This window comes from Cajanus cajan, chromosome 9 (genome assembly GCF_000230855.2).
Source record: "Cajanus cajan strain Asha chromosome 9, NIPB_CcT2T_4, whole genome shotgun sequence".
Classification (NCBI taxonomy): domain Eukaryota; kingdom Viridiplantae; phylum Streptophyta; class Magnoliopsida; order Fabales; family Fabaceae; genus Cajanus; species Cajanus cajan.
This window is the reverse complement of record NC_138525.1, coordinates 17435156-17448700: the sequence shown is the minus strand read 5'-3', so window position 1 is coordinate 17448700 and position 13545 is coordinate 17435156. Positions and strand designations below refer to the sequence as shown.

General features: G+C 34.2%; 1 protein-coding gene across 4 annotated transcripts; it reads left to right on the top strand.

The window, feature by feature from the left end:
- The first annotated feature begins 5312 nt into the window (after positions 1-5312).
- Positions 5313-12803, top strand: LOC145951784 (uncharacterized). 4 transcript variants are annotated; one of them, XM_083063823.1, is made up of 3 exons: positions 5333-6325; positions 8151-9199; positions 12593-12803. In XM_083063823.1, the coding sequence occupies exon 2, from the start codon at positions 8154-8156 to the stop codon at positions 8952-8954; it is 801 nt and encodes a 266-aa protein (XP_082919949.1). In that variant the 5' UTR covers positions 5333-6325; positions 8151-8153; the 3' UTR covers positions 8955-9199; positions 12593-12803. The 4 variants fall into 4 exon arrangements, 1 of the variants encoding a protein (XP_082919949.1); XR_014429715.1 differs by lacking the exon at positions 8151-9199 and adding an exon at positions 11569-11678 and having other exon boundaries at positions 5619-6298; XR_014429713.1 differs by lacking the exons at positions 8151-9199; positions 12593-12803 and adding an exon at positions 7238-7448 and having other exon boundaries at positions 5313-6325.
- The last annotated feature ends 742 nt before the right edge of the window (positions 12804-13545 follow it).

Here is a 13545-nt window from a genome sequence, read left to right as displayed (position 1 = left end):
TTATTGAGGAGTAGAGATGCCCTTGGCATTATACATATCAGTTCGCTGCAGAAGATCTCTGATGTATTTAGCTTGATTAAGAATAACAGAACCTGAATTTGTGCGTTTGACTTCAATACCCAGAAAATAATCCAAGTCACCAAGTTGCTTAAGAGCAAAAACACCATTCAGCTTTGAGATAAAAGACTGCACTAGAGAATGAGAATTTCCCGTGACAATTATATCATCAACGTAGATCAACATATAAATGCACACTTGAGACTGCTTGTAAATAAGTAAGGAGGGATCACAACGACTTTGAACAAAGCCAAAACCAAGTAACGTTTTAGTCAGCCTATCATACCAGGCGCGAGGAGCCTGCTTTAAGCCATAAATGGCTTTATTTAACTTACATACAAGAGTTTTATCTGAAACCTCAAAGCCAGGTGGTTGCATCATATAAACATCTTCTTCCAAAAATCCATTAAGGAAAGCATTGTTGATATCAACTTGTTTAATAGGCCAATGATATGTGACAGCAAGAGTTAGGATAACTCGAATAGTAACTGGTTTAATGACAGGTGAAAAAGTTTCACTATAGTCACAACCAAACTTTTGATGAAATCCTTTAGCTACAAGGCGAGCTTTATACTTATTGATAGTTCCATCCTGATTTTCCTTTATACGATAAACCCATTTGCAGCCAACAACAGTACGGTTAGAAGGTAAGGGAACAAGTGTCCATGTTTGATTTTTTATTAGAGCATCATATTCAAGAGACATAGCAGTTTTCCATGATGGAGATGATAAAGCTTGTTTAAGAGATGTAGGTTCAGCAGTAGTAAGTAAAAGTGTGGGGTGCAGTTTAGGTCTAACAATTCCAGACTTGGATCTAGTTTGCATAGGATGAACATTGGAGGTTGATGGCTATAAAGTAGGAGTAGAGAGTGGTGACGAACTAGACGATGAATTTGAAGTAGAAGTAGAGGCAACATCATTAGAGGACAAAACCCCAAGTGGAAAATTAGTGGAACTGTTTGAAACAAATGTAGTAGATGGTATGAGATGTTGATATGGGAAACGCTGCTCATTGAAAATAACATCTTTGGAAATAAACAAACGACCATTGGTATCAAGACACTTATATCCCTTGTGAGAAGAAGAGTATCCCAGGAAGACACACTCTGTTGACCGAAAGTGAAGTTTATTTGTGTTATATGGTGTGAGTAAAGGATAACAAGCACACCCAAACACCTTAAGAAAGGTGTAATCCAAATCTTTACTCTACAAAACCTGATAGGGAACAGTTTTGTTGTGAGATAAAGATGGTAATCTGTTAATAAGATATACAGCAGTGTGAAAGGCCTGATCCCAATATTTCATAGGCAATGATGCTTGAGAGAGAAGAGTTAATCCCATTTCAACAATATGCCTATGCTTTCTTTCAACAACACCATTTTGATGATGTGTATGAGAACAGATTAATCTATGAGTTATACCCAAACTGGTTAAAAACTGAGTAAATGGTCGAAATTCACCACCCCAATCAGACTGAACAGATTTGATTTTATGATTAAATTGAAGTTCAGCCATGGCTTGAAATTGTTTGAATATAGTAAGAGCCTCGGATTTATTTTTAAGAAAATAAATCCATGTAAAACGACTATAAGCATCCACAAAAGACATATAGTAATGATATCCCATAGATGAAAGCATAGGTGCTGGTCCCCATAGATCACAAAACAACAATTCCAAAGGAGTGGAATAAACAGTAATAGAAGGAGAAGAAGGAAGTCTGTGAGATTTGCCCAAACAACAAGCTGCACAAAATTAAACCTCATTTTTATTAGAGACAGGGATTTTACAAAATTTTAGTACATTTTGTAAAACAGAAAAACAAGGATGACCAAGCCTATTGTGCCATAAGGACAATGTAGTGGGAGTGGGTGATTGTATAGTGTCTGAGCAAACTCTAGAAGTACACGTAGTGGATAAAGCAGTAGAACTTGAAGGCTTGATTGATGATGGTAGATGTTGTGGTTGATAGCAGCTAAATGACAAATGAGGGAAAGAATAGAGGCCATCAGCAGTGAGATGACCTTCAAGCAGAACAGAGTGATCAACCTGAGATTTAACAAGGTAATGAGTTGAATGAAATTCAAAATAAACTTGATTATCACGAGCAAATTTGCTAACACTCACTAAGTTCTTAGTGATAGACGGAACATGTAACATATTGTGAAGATGTAAAATAGTGTTTGGATTTTTAGGAGAAGTAAAAGACACCGAACCAACAGATTTTATGGGCAAACCTTTACCATTTCCTAAAAACACATGTTCAGGAGCAGTCAATGGAACCTCTGTAGCAAGATTATTTGGATCACCGGTAACATGATGAGAAGCTCCTGAATCGACAAGCCAGTTTTGTGACTGTTGTGGAGGAATTACATTAGTAACAAATGCTTGAGGTGATGAGGCAGGAGCAGAAGAAGTAACATTCTGTTGTGGTCGAACATATTGAAAATGATTCTTCATAAAGCCAACAGGATAAGGCTGATAGGTATAATTCATTTGAGGCATGAAGGTTGATTGTTGAGGCATAAAATTTGGATAACTAGGTGCATAAGCCGGATTAAATCTGTGATAACAGTAGGAAGCCTCATGACCAAACTTGTAGCAAACTTGAATATTTCCTCTACTTGAACGTCCACCTCTGCGACCAAATCTACCACCTCGACTTGCTTGAAATCCATGAGAGTGTTGAGAACCATCACTTGCAAATTAAGGTGCAGTACCAGTTACATTTACCTGAGGTGTAGTATTTGATACTAACACATTCTGTAAAGAAGTTGATTCAGGTAATTTGGATTGTGTTAAATTCAAAGTGGAAACAGAATCAACAATGTCCTTCTGTTTATTAACACGAGATTCTTGAGCTAAAAGCAAGGATTCAACATCATCAAATTCAAACCACTCAGGCTTGTTATTCACTAATGTAACCAAAGATTCATACTCAGTAGGTAAACCATCAAGAAGCGCATCAAGTTTCTCTTGTGGTGAAATAGTTTCTCCAATTGAAAGAAGAGAATCAGAGATCGATTTGGTGCGAGTGAGAACATGTGAAACTGATTGATCACCTTTTTTGATATTTCGAAGCTCAGAACGTAAATGTCGAGCTTGAGCTTTAATCTTTGAATGAAAATAATGATGAACTTTCACCTAAAGTTGCCATGAATATCGACATCCAATAACTTTCGGTAGAATCGACGACGAAAGCGAGGATTGAAGCCATGCAAGAAGAAGTTGATCTTGCAACTCCCAGGCTACGAATGCAGGATTCTCAATATCAGCAAGACGATCCTCTTCAGTAAGATAGCGACTCGGAATTTCTGGTGATACACAAAAATGATGCAATCTATGCGCGCGAAGAACAGGTTCAATTTGTTGAAGCCAGACAAGATAATTGTCATCTGATAATTTCTCTGTAATCGGAAACGAAAAAGAAGCAAAGTGTGACGAAAGAGATGCGGAAGAATTAGGTTTTGGATCGAAAGCCATGTGAGACTTCAGGAAACTCTGATACCATGTGAAAGTTTCAGAGAGAGAAAAAAGTTAAAATGAATTCTCTTCTGTTATTATTTTCTATTCATCTCTAAAAATGACAGAGAGTGAATTATATAGACAAACCAAACTTACAAAGGAAGGCACACTCAAAACTAATATGCTGACGTGACAAAGCCACTCAGCTTACAAAAGAATACAAAACATACAAATAAAGCAATGCTACCTAATACTCTATTACCTTCTTTCTTAACTTGTTGACTTGTTGCATTCAATTTTCAAACCCACATGTAAATGTTTAGACTCATTATTCCAAGCACATGTTTTCAATTATACCAAACTGATCCTAGCTAGCGTTACAAAGTGGTTCAAACACGAAACTTAACATTTTTAGAGGCACTTTATAGTTTCCAATTGTGCATGCAGCTCGAGCCAATTGTATTACGTTCTTTGCATCAATTTTCTTAGTGAATTATCTTCAAACTGCAATTAATAATTTCCTATCCAATTGTTTCTAAATTAATCATACAAGGAACTACATGAGCGTGTGCATCATGATCATAGCATTAATTAATAATCAAGACACGATAACAAGTCACCATATTGAAGGACAAAGACTGCCAGTGGCATGTGAAATTTGTGGACGAATATTAGTAAGTTGGGTGACAGACAATAGTCAACAATGGTTCATAGAATTAGGGAACAACAATTTCATCATTCAGTTCGGTCGTAAACTTGTATTGTCGCGACGCTTGACCACTTTCCTTGACAATCATTCAAGATCCAAAGAATAAGAACATAATGAAAAGTGAAACCTTTGAGAGACGTGTTTTTGGTACACTACTAGAATTTCTCTTATTACATGCGACTTTTCCTGCGAATTTTTATGAAAAATTTGCAGCAAATGTTGTTCTTGCAAATTTTCCTGCGAAATTTTATCTGCAGGTAATACCTTCGTGGATAATATTTTTTTGCAAATTTTAAAAATTTGCAGGAAATTTTCTTGCGAAATTTCTTGTGAAAAACTTCGCAAGAAAGTTTCCTGCAAAAAAGTTTCTTGCAAAATAAAATTCGTAGGAAAGTTTCCTGCGAATTTTTTCGCAAGAAATTTTGCAGGAATATTTTTTATAAAAAAAATTAAAGAAATTACTATAAATTCTATCAATAATTTTTTAACTTTCAAATGCTCACAATGAATTCATCCAAAATATTTGTTTTCATGCCTCCAACATGTGATACATAATCTTTTAAATTCTAAGATTGTAGATTATAAGCCTAACATTTAACCATATAAATCAACTTGTAAGGTAAGTGTTGCCCCAACTTATATACTCTTTAATTGTTTTATTTTCAATCGATGTGAGACTTGAAGTTTTTTTAAAATATTAAACTTATAAATTTAAATATATATTTTTTTATTTTTCCTGCGGATTAAAATTTGCAGGAAAATTTGCAGGAAAAGTTACCTGCAAAATTCTTCTACCATTTACTAAACATTACTTGCAAATTTATTTTGGCAAGAAAATCTGCAAGAAATAAAATAAAATTCTTACAATATTTTCTGCAAATTTTTACCATAGAAAAAAATTTCTATGATTATTAAAATTGTAGCAAAAATTGTAAGAAATATCTGTAAATTATTTTTCGCAAATAAATTTGCAAAAAATTTCTGCAAATATTTTTTTGCAGGAAAATTCGCAAAAAATTTCTGCAATTATTTTTTTGCAAGAAAATTCGCAAAAAATTTCTGCAAATATTTTTTTTGCAGGAAAATTTACAAGAAAATGACATTTTTCTAGTAGTAGGTAGTTAGGATTTTTTTTAAAATTAATTTTTTTTGTGTAAATTATGTTATCCTTCTGTTGAGAGATAAGAGTATTAAATTTCTCTCACCTCTTAAGTTAAAATATAAAATTTAATCTATTTAACTTAACATTATTAATGTAAATTCTTTACTAAAAAAAATCATTAATGTAAATTATATTTCTTGAGAGATGTAAGTATTACACTGTATACCCAACATATGTTAAAATACAATAAATTATATTTTATCCCTAAATGTAACACCCCAATTTTTTATAAAGAGTATTTTTGTATTAATGGCATTTTCGTAATTAGTAATGGTATTTTCGTAATTTTAATAAAGGAATGAGGGTATTTTTGTAAACTTATTATAAATGGCATTCTCGTAATTTTGTTAAAGTTTTTGGGGTATTTTTGGTTTCTGGAACGGGCCGTTCCAAATGTGGAACGGGCCGTTCCAAATGATAAAATTGTGTATTTTTGGGACGTCCAGAACGGGCCCAGAACGGGCCGTTCTCCTTTGGAGAACGGGGCGTTCTCCTTGCAGAACGGGCCGTTCCAGAAGGAGAACGGGGCGTTCTCCTTGCAGAACGGGCCGTTCCAGAAGGAGAACGGGGCGTTCTGCTGGGTTTTGGAACGGGCCGTTCTGATTTCAGAACGGGCCGTTCCAGTTGAAAATTTTGCGTAGATTTGAAGGGTCCAGAACGGGCGTTCCACTTTTCGGAACGGCCGTTCCGGATAGGTCCGCGAAAATGCCTATAAAAAGGCCCCTCCTCCCTCTCAAATCCTCACACCTCTCATCTTCTCTCCCTTCTCTCTTTTCTTTCTCTCTCTACTTCCTGCTGTTGATGGAAGGAGCTTAGGGGGTGGAGGTTCTACCCTAGTTCCGGTCCCGATTTAAGGAGAGAAAGTTCTGCCCGAATTTTGACTACCGTTTAAGGAAAAAGAAGAGGAGGTTCTGCTCAAGTTACTATTCATCCAGGTACGGGGGAAAAGGGGATTATTTATATGTAGAGTACATGAGGGAATTGGGTAGAGGAAGAATTTCTTAGGATTATGATTTTATAATTATTTTATTTGAAGAATCATTAGTTCTATTGAAATTATGTGATGAGGTTTATAGATATGCCAAATTGTAGGAATAATGATCTGGGAAGAAAGAAGAAATCATAAATGCTGTGAACTAGAATTTGGAATAATTATGAGTTTCACTGTTATATTAAATTGATTATCTTATTGATTATTATAATTTATGAATATTATTGCTATATTACCCGTTAAGAATGGATGATCTTGATGTGAATTGCTTGAAGGGTGTGTAAACCCTCATTTTGTTGGGTTTATCTGTTGTGTATGTGATGTGTATGTGATGTGGAATTATGTACGTGATGTGAATTTGAGTTATGAAATGAGAAGTGTGGAATGTGATTGAGATGTGAATGAGATGTGATTATGGTACTGATGACCAGGGGTGAGCACGACCCTAAGCTGATGGGTAGCGTGACCTTGGCACAGTGTTATGTCAGGGGTGAGCACGACCCTAGGCTACTAAAAAGGGTAGCGTGACCTTGGCACAGTGTTATGTCAGGGGTGAGCACGACCCTAGGTTGGAAAAAGGGTAGCGTGACCTTGACATAGTGAAAATTTGTGTGGATTATGAATGAATTGTAATGTTCAAGTGGATTGTGATGGATTGATGTAATTGTGAATTGAGATGTGAATATGATGAATGGTTGATAAATTATGATACACACATATATATATATATATAGATAAATACTTATGAATATTTTATTAAATAATGAGTTATTATGAGATTATATTGTGATGTGTTTGTATGTACTTTGCATATAGATATTTTCTTTTCTCACCGTATAAACTGTGGATATTTTAGGAGAAGAAGATCCAGCTACGAGTGGCTTCTAGGATGCCAACAATTAAAATTCTGGGAATGCTCTGATAGTGTGACATCGGGGCAGAGGATTTCTAGGATGAAATATTTATGTGTATTTGGCACTGTAATATTGTTTTGAAAATAATTTGTAAAACTCTTGTGTTTTATGTTTTATATCTCTATTAATGTGATTGTCGAATTTTTATGTGAACCCTTTTACCAACTTAGAAAATTTAACCTTCTTAAATGTATTATTATAAATTTTTTATATATGTGTTGGGGTAGTAAGGGTGTCACATTTAGTGGTATCAGAGCAGGCCGATCCAATCGGCCGTGAGTAATGAGTCTACTATGCTTGTTTGGTAGATTAATAATGTGATGAGTTGATTGATGTGCTAATAAGATGATTAATTATGTTCTTATTTATTTATTTGTGTGCATTGTATTCTCAAGATTTGTCTGATAGACATGATATAATTCGATGATGCTATTTTTTATTGATCTTTTCATAATTTCTTATTTGTTTGATACTTTTTTTTTTTACGTAAAAAGACCTTAAATTTGGATGATTTAAGAGTTTACGGTTAATGGAATTTAGGAATATATAGTAGTAAGCAATTGAATCCAAGGTGATTGTATTTGAGAATTGGAATTTTGATATTTTGATGAGAGATTGGAATGTTCCTTGAGTATTGGTGCTTGCATGTTAACTTTATGGTTTAGGTAGTATGTAAATTTTATTCTAAGTCCTTTGTGAGCTGTTTTGGAAAGCTTTAATATGAGTTTAAGGTGGAAAAAAAAAAAAAAAATGAGTTTGGAATGGTTAAGGTATTTTGTGAAATGTTAGTACACTAATGCTAGTATGATAATTCCTTATGTCTGTTGTTTATTTGATTGTGTACTATTTTCTTAGATTATGGCTGGTAGGAATGATCGTGCAATTGCTGATGCTCTTCAAGCATTAGCACAAGCTGTAAGTAACAACCATAGGACTGAAATCGCTCCTAATTGGTTAGAGCGATTTCAACGAAATAATCCACCTACTTTCCAAGGAGGATATGACCCAGATGTTGCGATGAATTGGCTAATGGAAATCGAAAAGATTTTCAATGCCATGGAGTGTCCTTCCACTCAGAAAGTGAGGTTGGCTACCTTCATGTTGACTGCTGATGCCCATTTTTGGTGGGAAGGAGCACTTCAAAGGATGATTGATGCAGAAATGCAATTGAATTGGGACAACTTCAAGAGGGTTTTTCTTGAGAAGTATTTCCCGGGTGATGTAAGAAGCCAGAAGGAAGTTGAATTTCTTGAACTAAAGCAAGGGAATGACACAGTGGCAGAGTATGCTGCAAAATTTGATGCCTTGGTTCGCTACTGTACTCATTACCATGGTGAGGATGGCGAAAGGGCTAAGTGTATTAAGTTCGTGAATGGCCTTCGCCCTGAGATAAAAACAGCAATCAATTATCAAGAAATTTATCACTACCCGACTCTTGTCAACAAGAGTAGAATTTATGACCGTGACAATCGTGCACGTGCTGACTATTACAAGGGAGCTGGAGGTCCTATGCGTACCACAAATTCTAGTGCTTTAGGTAAAAGTAAACCTTACACCAAGTCTACTGGGAATTCAAGTTCTAAGGTGAATAATCAAGATTCGATGCAACGAAAGAGTCAATCTCCAATGGTTGGACAATCATCAAAAGGGGGGGAGTGAGGGTTCTGTTCCACGCGATAATTGCTTCAACTGTGGAAAGCCAGGTCATAAGGCATATGAGTGTTGGGTACCAAGAGTGATAACATGTTACAACTGTTACGAGAAGGGACACAAAGCTCGGGAGTGCCCCAAGAATAAGAAAGAAACAACAGAGGTTGAAGGGAGCGCTAGCAAGCCTAGAGCCACAGGAAGAGTATTTACCTTGAGTGGTGTTGAAGCTACTTAATCCAAAGATTTCATCCAGGGTATGTGTTTCATCAATGGAACCCCTCTAATTGTTTTATATGACTGGTGCGACTCACTCTTTTATATCACGTGTATGTCTAAATTACCTATTTTTTTTTTCCTTGTCTTTTGAACTACTAGTAGAGACACCCACTAGTGGTTCAGTGATCACTTCTGATATCTGTCCAAAGTGTCCCTTGACTATTGATGATAGAGAATTCATAGTTGACTAAATTTGTTTGCCTCTAAGTCAGCTAGTGAGATTAGGAGCTTCCTTGGATTGGCTGGATACTGTAGAAAGTTCATAGAGGGATTTTCCAAGTTAACATTACCATTGACAAGTTTGGCTAGGAAAGGAGTTGTGTTTGTATAGGATAGTAATTGCAAGGATAGTTTACCGGGCCCTTGAGGAAAAGTTGACTAGTACACCTGTTTTAGTATTGCTTGACTTTTGTGGTTTATTGTAATGCTTCTAAAATAGGTTTGAGTGGAGTGTTGATGCAAGAAGGAAAGATAGTGGCTTGTGATTCTAGACAATTAAAAACTCATCATGGAGATTACCTTATGACTTAAGTTTACAGGTGTAATATTTAGAGACATTGCCTATATAATTCTAAGCGTGAGGTATTTATTGATCGATAGGGCTTTAATTATTTGTTGACTGAAAGAGTTAAGTTAAGTTTAAACTTCTAAGAGGACTAATATTTCAAATTTAGTTGTTATTTGAGAAAAGTCATTGTGGTAACCGATATTTTGAGTAGGAAATCTTTATATTTATGATTGGAGATTCAAATTAGGGATTTAAGTTTGACTTATGAGATTACTCCTAATAGTGTAAAACTAGGTATGACTCGAATACTAAGTGGATCGTTGAAAGAAATTGGAGAAGCATAATTAGTTGATTCATTTGATAACAAGATATGAGATTATAGGATAAGGTGATGGATAAGAATTTGACTTGGGTGTAGATGGAGTGGTGAAATTAGTGATCTGATACGTATACCTAGTGAACTTACACTTAGGTACTTGATCTTTAGAGATAACCATAGAAGTAAAACCAATATTGTAGCAGATACCTCGATTATGATGACCTCTGATATATCATTTTGATGATTTAAGGGTTGGATTTGATCGAAGAATTTAGAGACTTATGCTAGATGAGTGAGATTACCCTTAGAAGCATTGAATGGATTATGCTGAAAGTAACTAGTGAATTAATGGATGAGATTAGGGAAGCTTAGGAGTCAGGTCTTTTCTTAGAACCAAGTGGAGAAGATTGGTAGAAGTATAGATAACCATTTTTGAGTAGAAATCAATGTTGTTTTGAGGAGCAAGAACCAATTTGGGTGTTTAGTAACCTTGAATTAAGAAAGATGATTTTAGAGTAAAGACATACGAGTGTTCTTGAAATATATTTACGAACTACTAAGATGTATCAGAATTGCGCAGCGGAAGTGTAGTGACCTAAGGTGAAGAGAAAAGAAATCATATACTCGTGTTTAATATACAAGAAATCTTTACAAATTTTGTAGCAATTAGACGTCTCATTTTGGAAGTAAGATGGTGAATGGATAGACCTTAATTATAGGTTTGTTTGAGACATTTAAGAGATTGATTTAGATTCCTTAAAATTTACTTGTCTTACCCTTAGATTTCCTTGGTAAAATGAATAGAGTTGTAGGTAGTGAGGTTGCATAAGAATTAGAAGTAAGAAGCGAAGAATTTACCATTGCAAAAATTTCGAGGACGAAATTTCTAAAAGGAGGGGAGAATTGTAACACCCCAATTTTTTATAAAGAGTATTTTTGTATTAATGGCATTTTCGTAATTAGTAATGGTATTTTCGTAATTTTAATAAAGGAATGAGGGTATTTTTGTAAACTTATTATAAATGGCATTCTCGTAATTTTGTTAAAGTTTTTGGGGTATTTTTGGTTTCTGGAACGGGCCGTTCCAAATGTGGAACGGGCCGTTCCAAATGATAAAATTGTGTATTTTTGGGACGTCCAGAACGGGCCCAGAACGGGCCGTTCTCCTTTGGAGAACGGGGCGTTCTCCTTGCAGAACGGGCCGTTCCAGAAGGAGAACGGGGCGTTCTCCTTGCAGAACGGGCCGTTCCAGAAGGAGAACGGGGCGTTCTGCTGGGTTTTGGAACGGGCCGTTCTGATTTCAGAACGGGCCGTTCCAGTTGAAAATTTTGCGTAGATTTGAAGGGTCCAGAACGGGCGTTCCACTTTTCGGAACGGCCGTTCCGGATAGGTCCGCGAAAATGCCTATAAAAAGGCCCCTCCTCCCTCTCAAATCCTCACACCTCTCATCTTCTCTCCCTTCTCTCTTTTCTTTCTCTCTCTACTTCCTGCTGTTGATGGAAGGAGCTTAGGGGGTGGAGGTTCTACCCTAGTTCCGGTCCCGATTTAAGGAGAGAAAGTTCTGCCCGAATTTTGACTACCGTTTAAGGAAAAAGAAGAGGAGGTTCTGCTCAAGTTACTATTCATCCAGGTACGGGGGAAAAGGGGATTATTTATATGTAGAGTACATGAGGGAATTGGGTAGAGGAAGAATTTCTTAGGATTATGATTTTATAATTATTTTATTTGAAGAATCATTAGTTCTATTGAAATTATGTGATGAGGTTTATAGATATGCCAAATTGTAGGAATAATGATCTGGGAAGAAAGAAGAAATCATAAATGCTGTGAACTAGAATTTGGAATAATTATGAGTTTCACTGTTATATTAAATTGATTATCTTATTGATTATTATAATTTATGAATATTATTGCTATATTACCCGTTAAGAATGGATGATCTTGATGTGAATTGCTTGAAGGGTGTGTAAACCCTCATTTTGTTGGGTTTATCTGTTGTGTATGTGATGTGTATGTGATGTGGAATTATGTACGTGATGTGAATTTGAGTTATGAAATGAGAAGTGTGGAATGTGATTGAGATGTGAATGAGATGTGATTATGGTACTGATGACCAGGGGTGAGCACGACCCTAAGCTGATGGGTAGCGTGACCTTGGCACAGTGTTATGTCAGGGGTGAGCACGACCCTAGGCTACTAAAAAGGGTAGCGTGACCTTGGCACAGTGTTATGTCAGGGGTGAGCACGACCCTAGGTTGGAAAAAGGGTAGCGTGACCTTGACATAGTGAAAATTTGTGTGGATTATGAATGAATTGTAATGTTCAAGTGGATTGTGATGGATTGATGTAATTGTGAATTGAGACGTGAATATGATGAATGGTTGATAAATTATGATACACACATATATATATATATATATAGATAAATACTTATGAATATTTTATTAAATAATGAGTTATTATGAGATTATATTGTGATGTGTTTGTATGTACTTTGCATATAGATATTTTCTTTTCTCACCGTATAAACTGTGGATATTTTAGGAGAAGAAGATCCAGCTACGAGTGGCTTCTAGGATGCCAACAATTAAAATTCTGGGAATGCTCTGATAGTGTGACATCGGGGCAGAGGATTTCTAGGATGAAATATTTATGTGTATTTGGCACTGTAATATTGTTTTGAAAATAATTTGTAAAACTCTTGTGTTTTATGTTTTATATCTCTATTAATGTGATTGTCGAATTTTTATGTGAACCCTTTTACCAACTTAGAAAATTTAACCTTCTTAAATGTATTATAATAATTTTTTTATATATGTGTTGGGGTAGTAAGGGTGTCACACTAAAAATTTCAAGTATTATATTATCACTCTCTTATTATATATATTAACTTAACTTCGTTAAAGAATTATGTTTATAAGATTTCACAAAATATTTTGAAAATAATTTATAAAAAAAAAATTATACTGTTAATTTAATTATTCTTAAAAAATTAATTTTAATTAAAATATATTTCAAAATATTTTTAAGTTCATTGTCATTCATTCACTAAATTAAAAAATTGTAAAATATCTAATTAAATTTAAATTATTTTATTAAAATAATAAATTAAATAAAAACTATAAATTAAATTATATATTATAATTTTATATATACATCAATATATATAATATAAATTAACACATACATAAATTATATTTTATAATAATTATATTTTATTTAATAATAAATTTTTAATATAAATATATTTATTTAAAAATTATATATCTAATATACATATTTTAGCATTACATTAATTAAATATAATAAATAATACTTTATCATAAAACACTAGTTTATTTATATAGTATTTAAATATTTTATTAGTAAAAACAATTATATAATATATTAATTTAACATATATAATTAATACTATATAATAAAAATAATATTTTATTTAATTTTTTATAAAAAAAAATATTACATTAACTAAATTGATTAAATAATATCTTAACACT

Excerpts from the sequence above, each read along its gene's own strand:
- LOC145951784 (XM_083063823.1), top strand. The coding sequence starts at position 8,154 with ATGGCTGGTAGGAATGATCGTGCAATTGCTGATGCTCTTCAAGCATTA.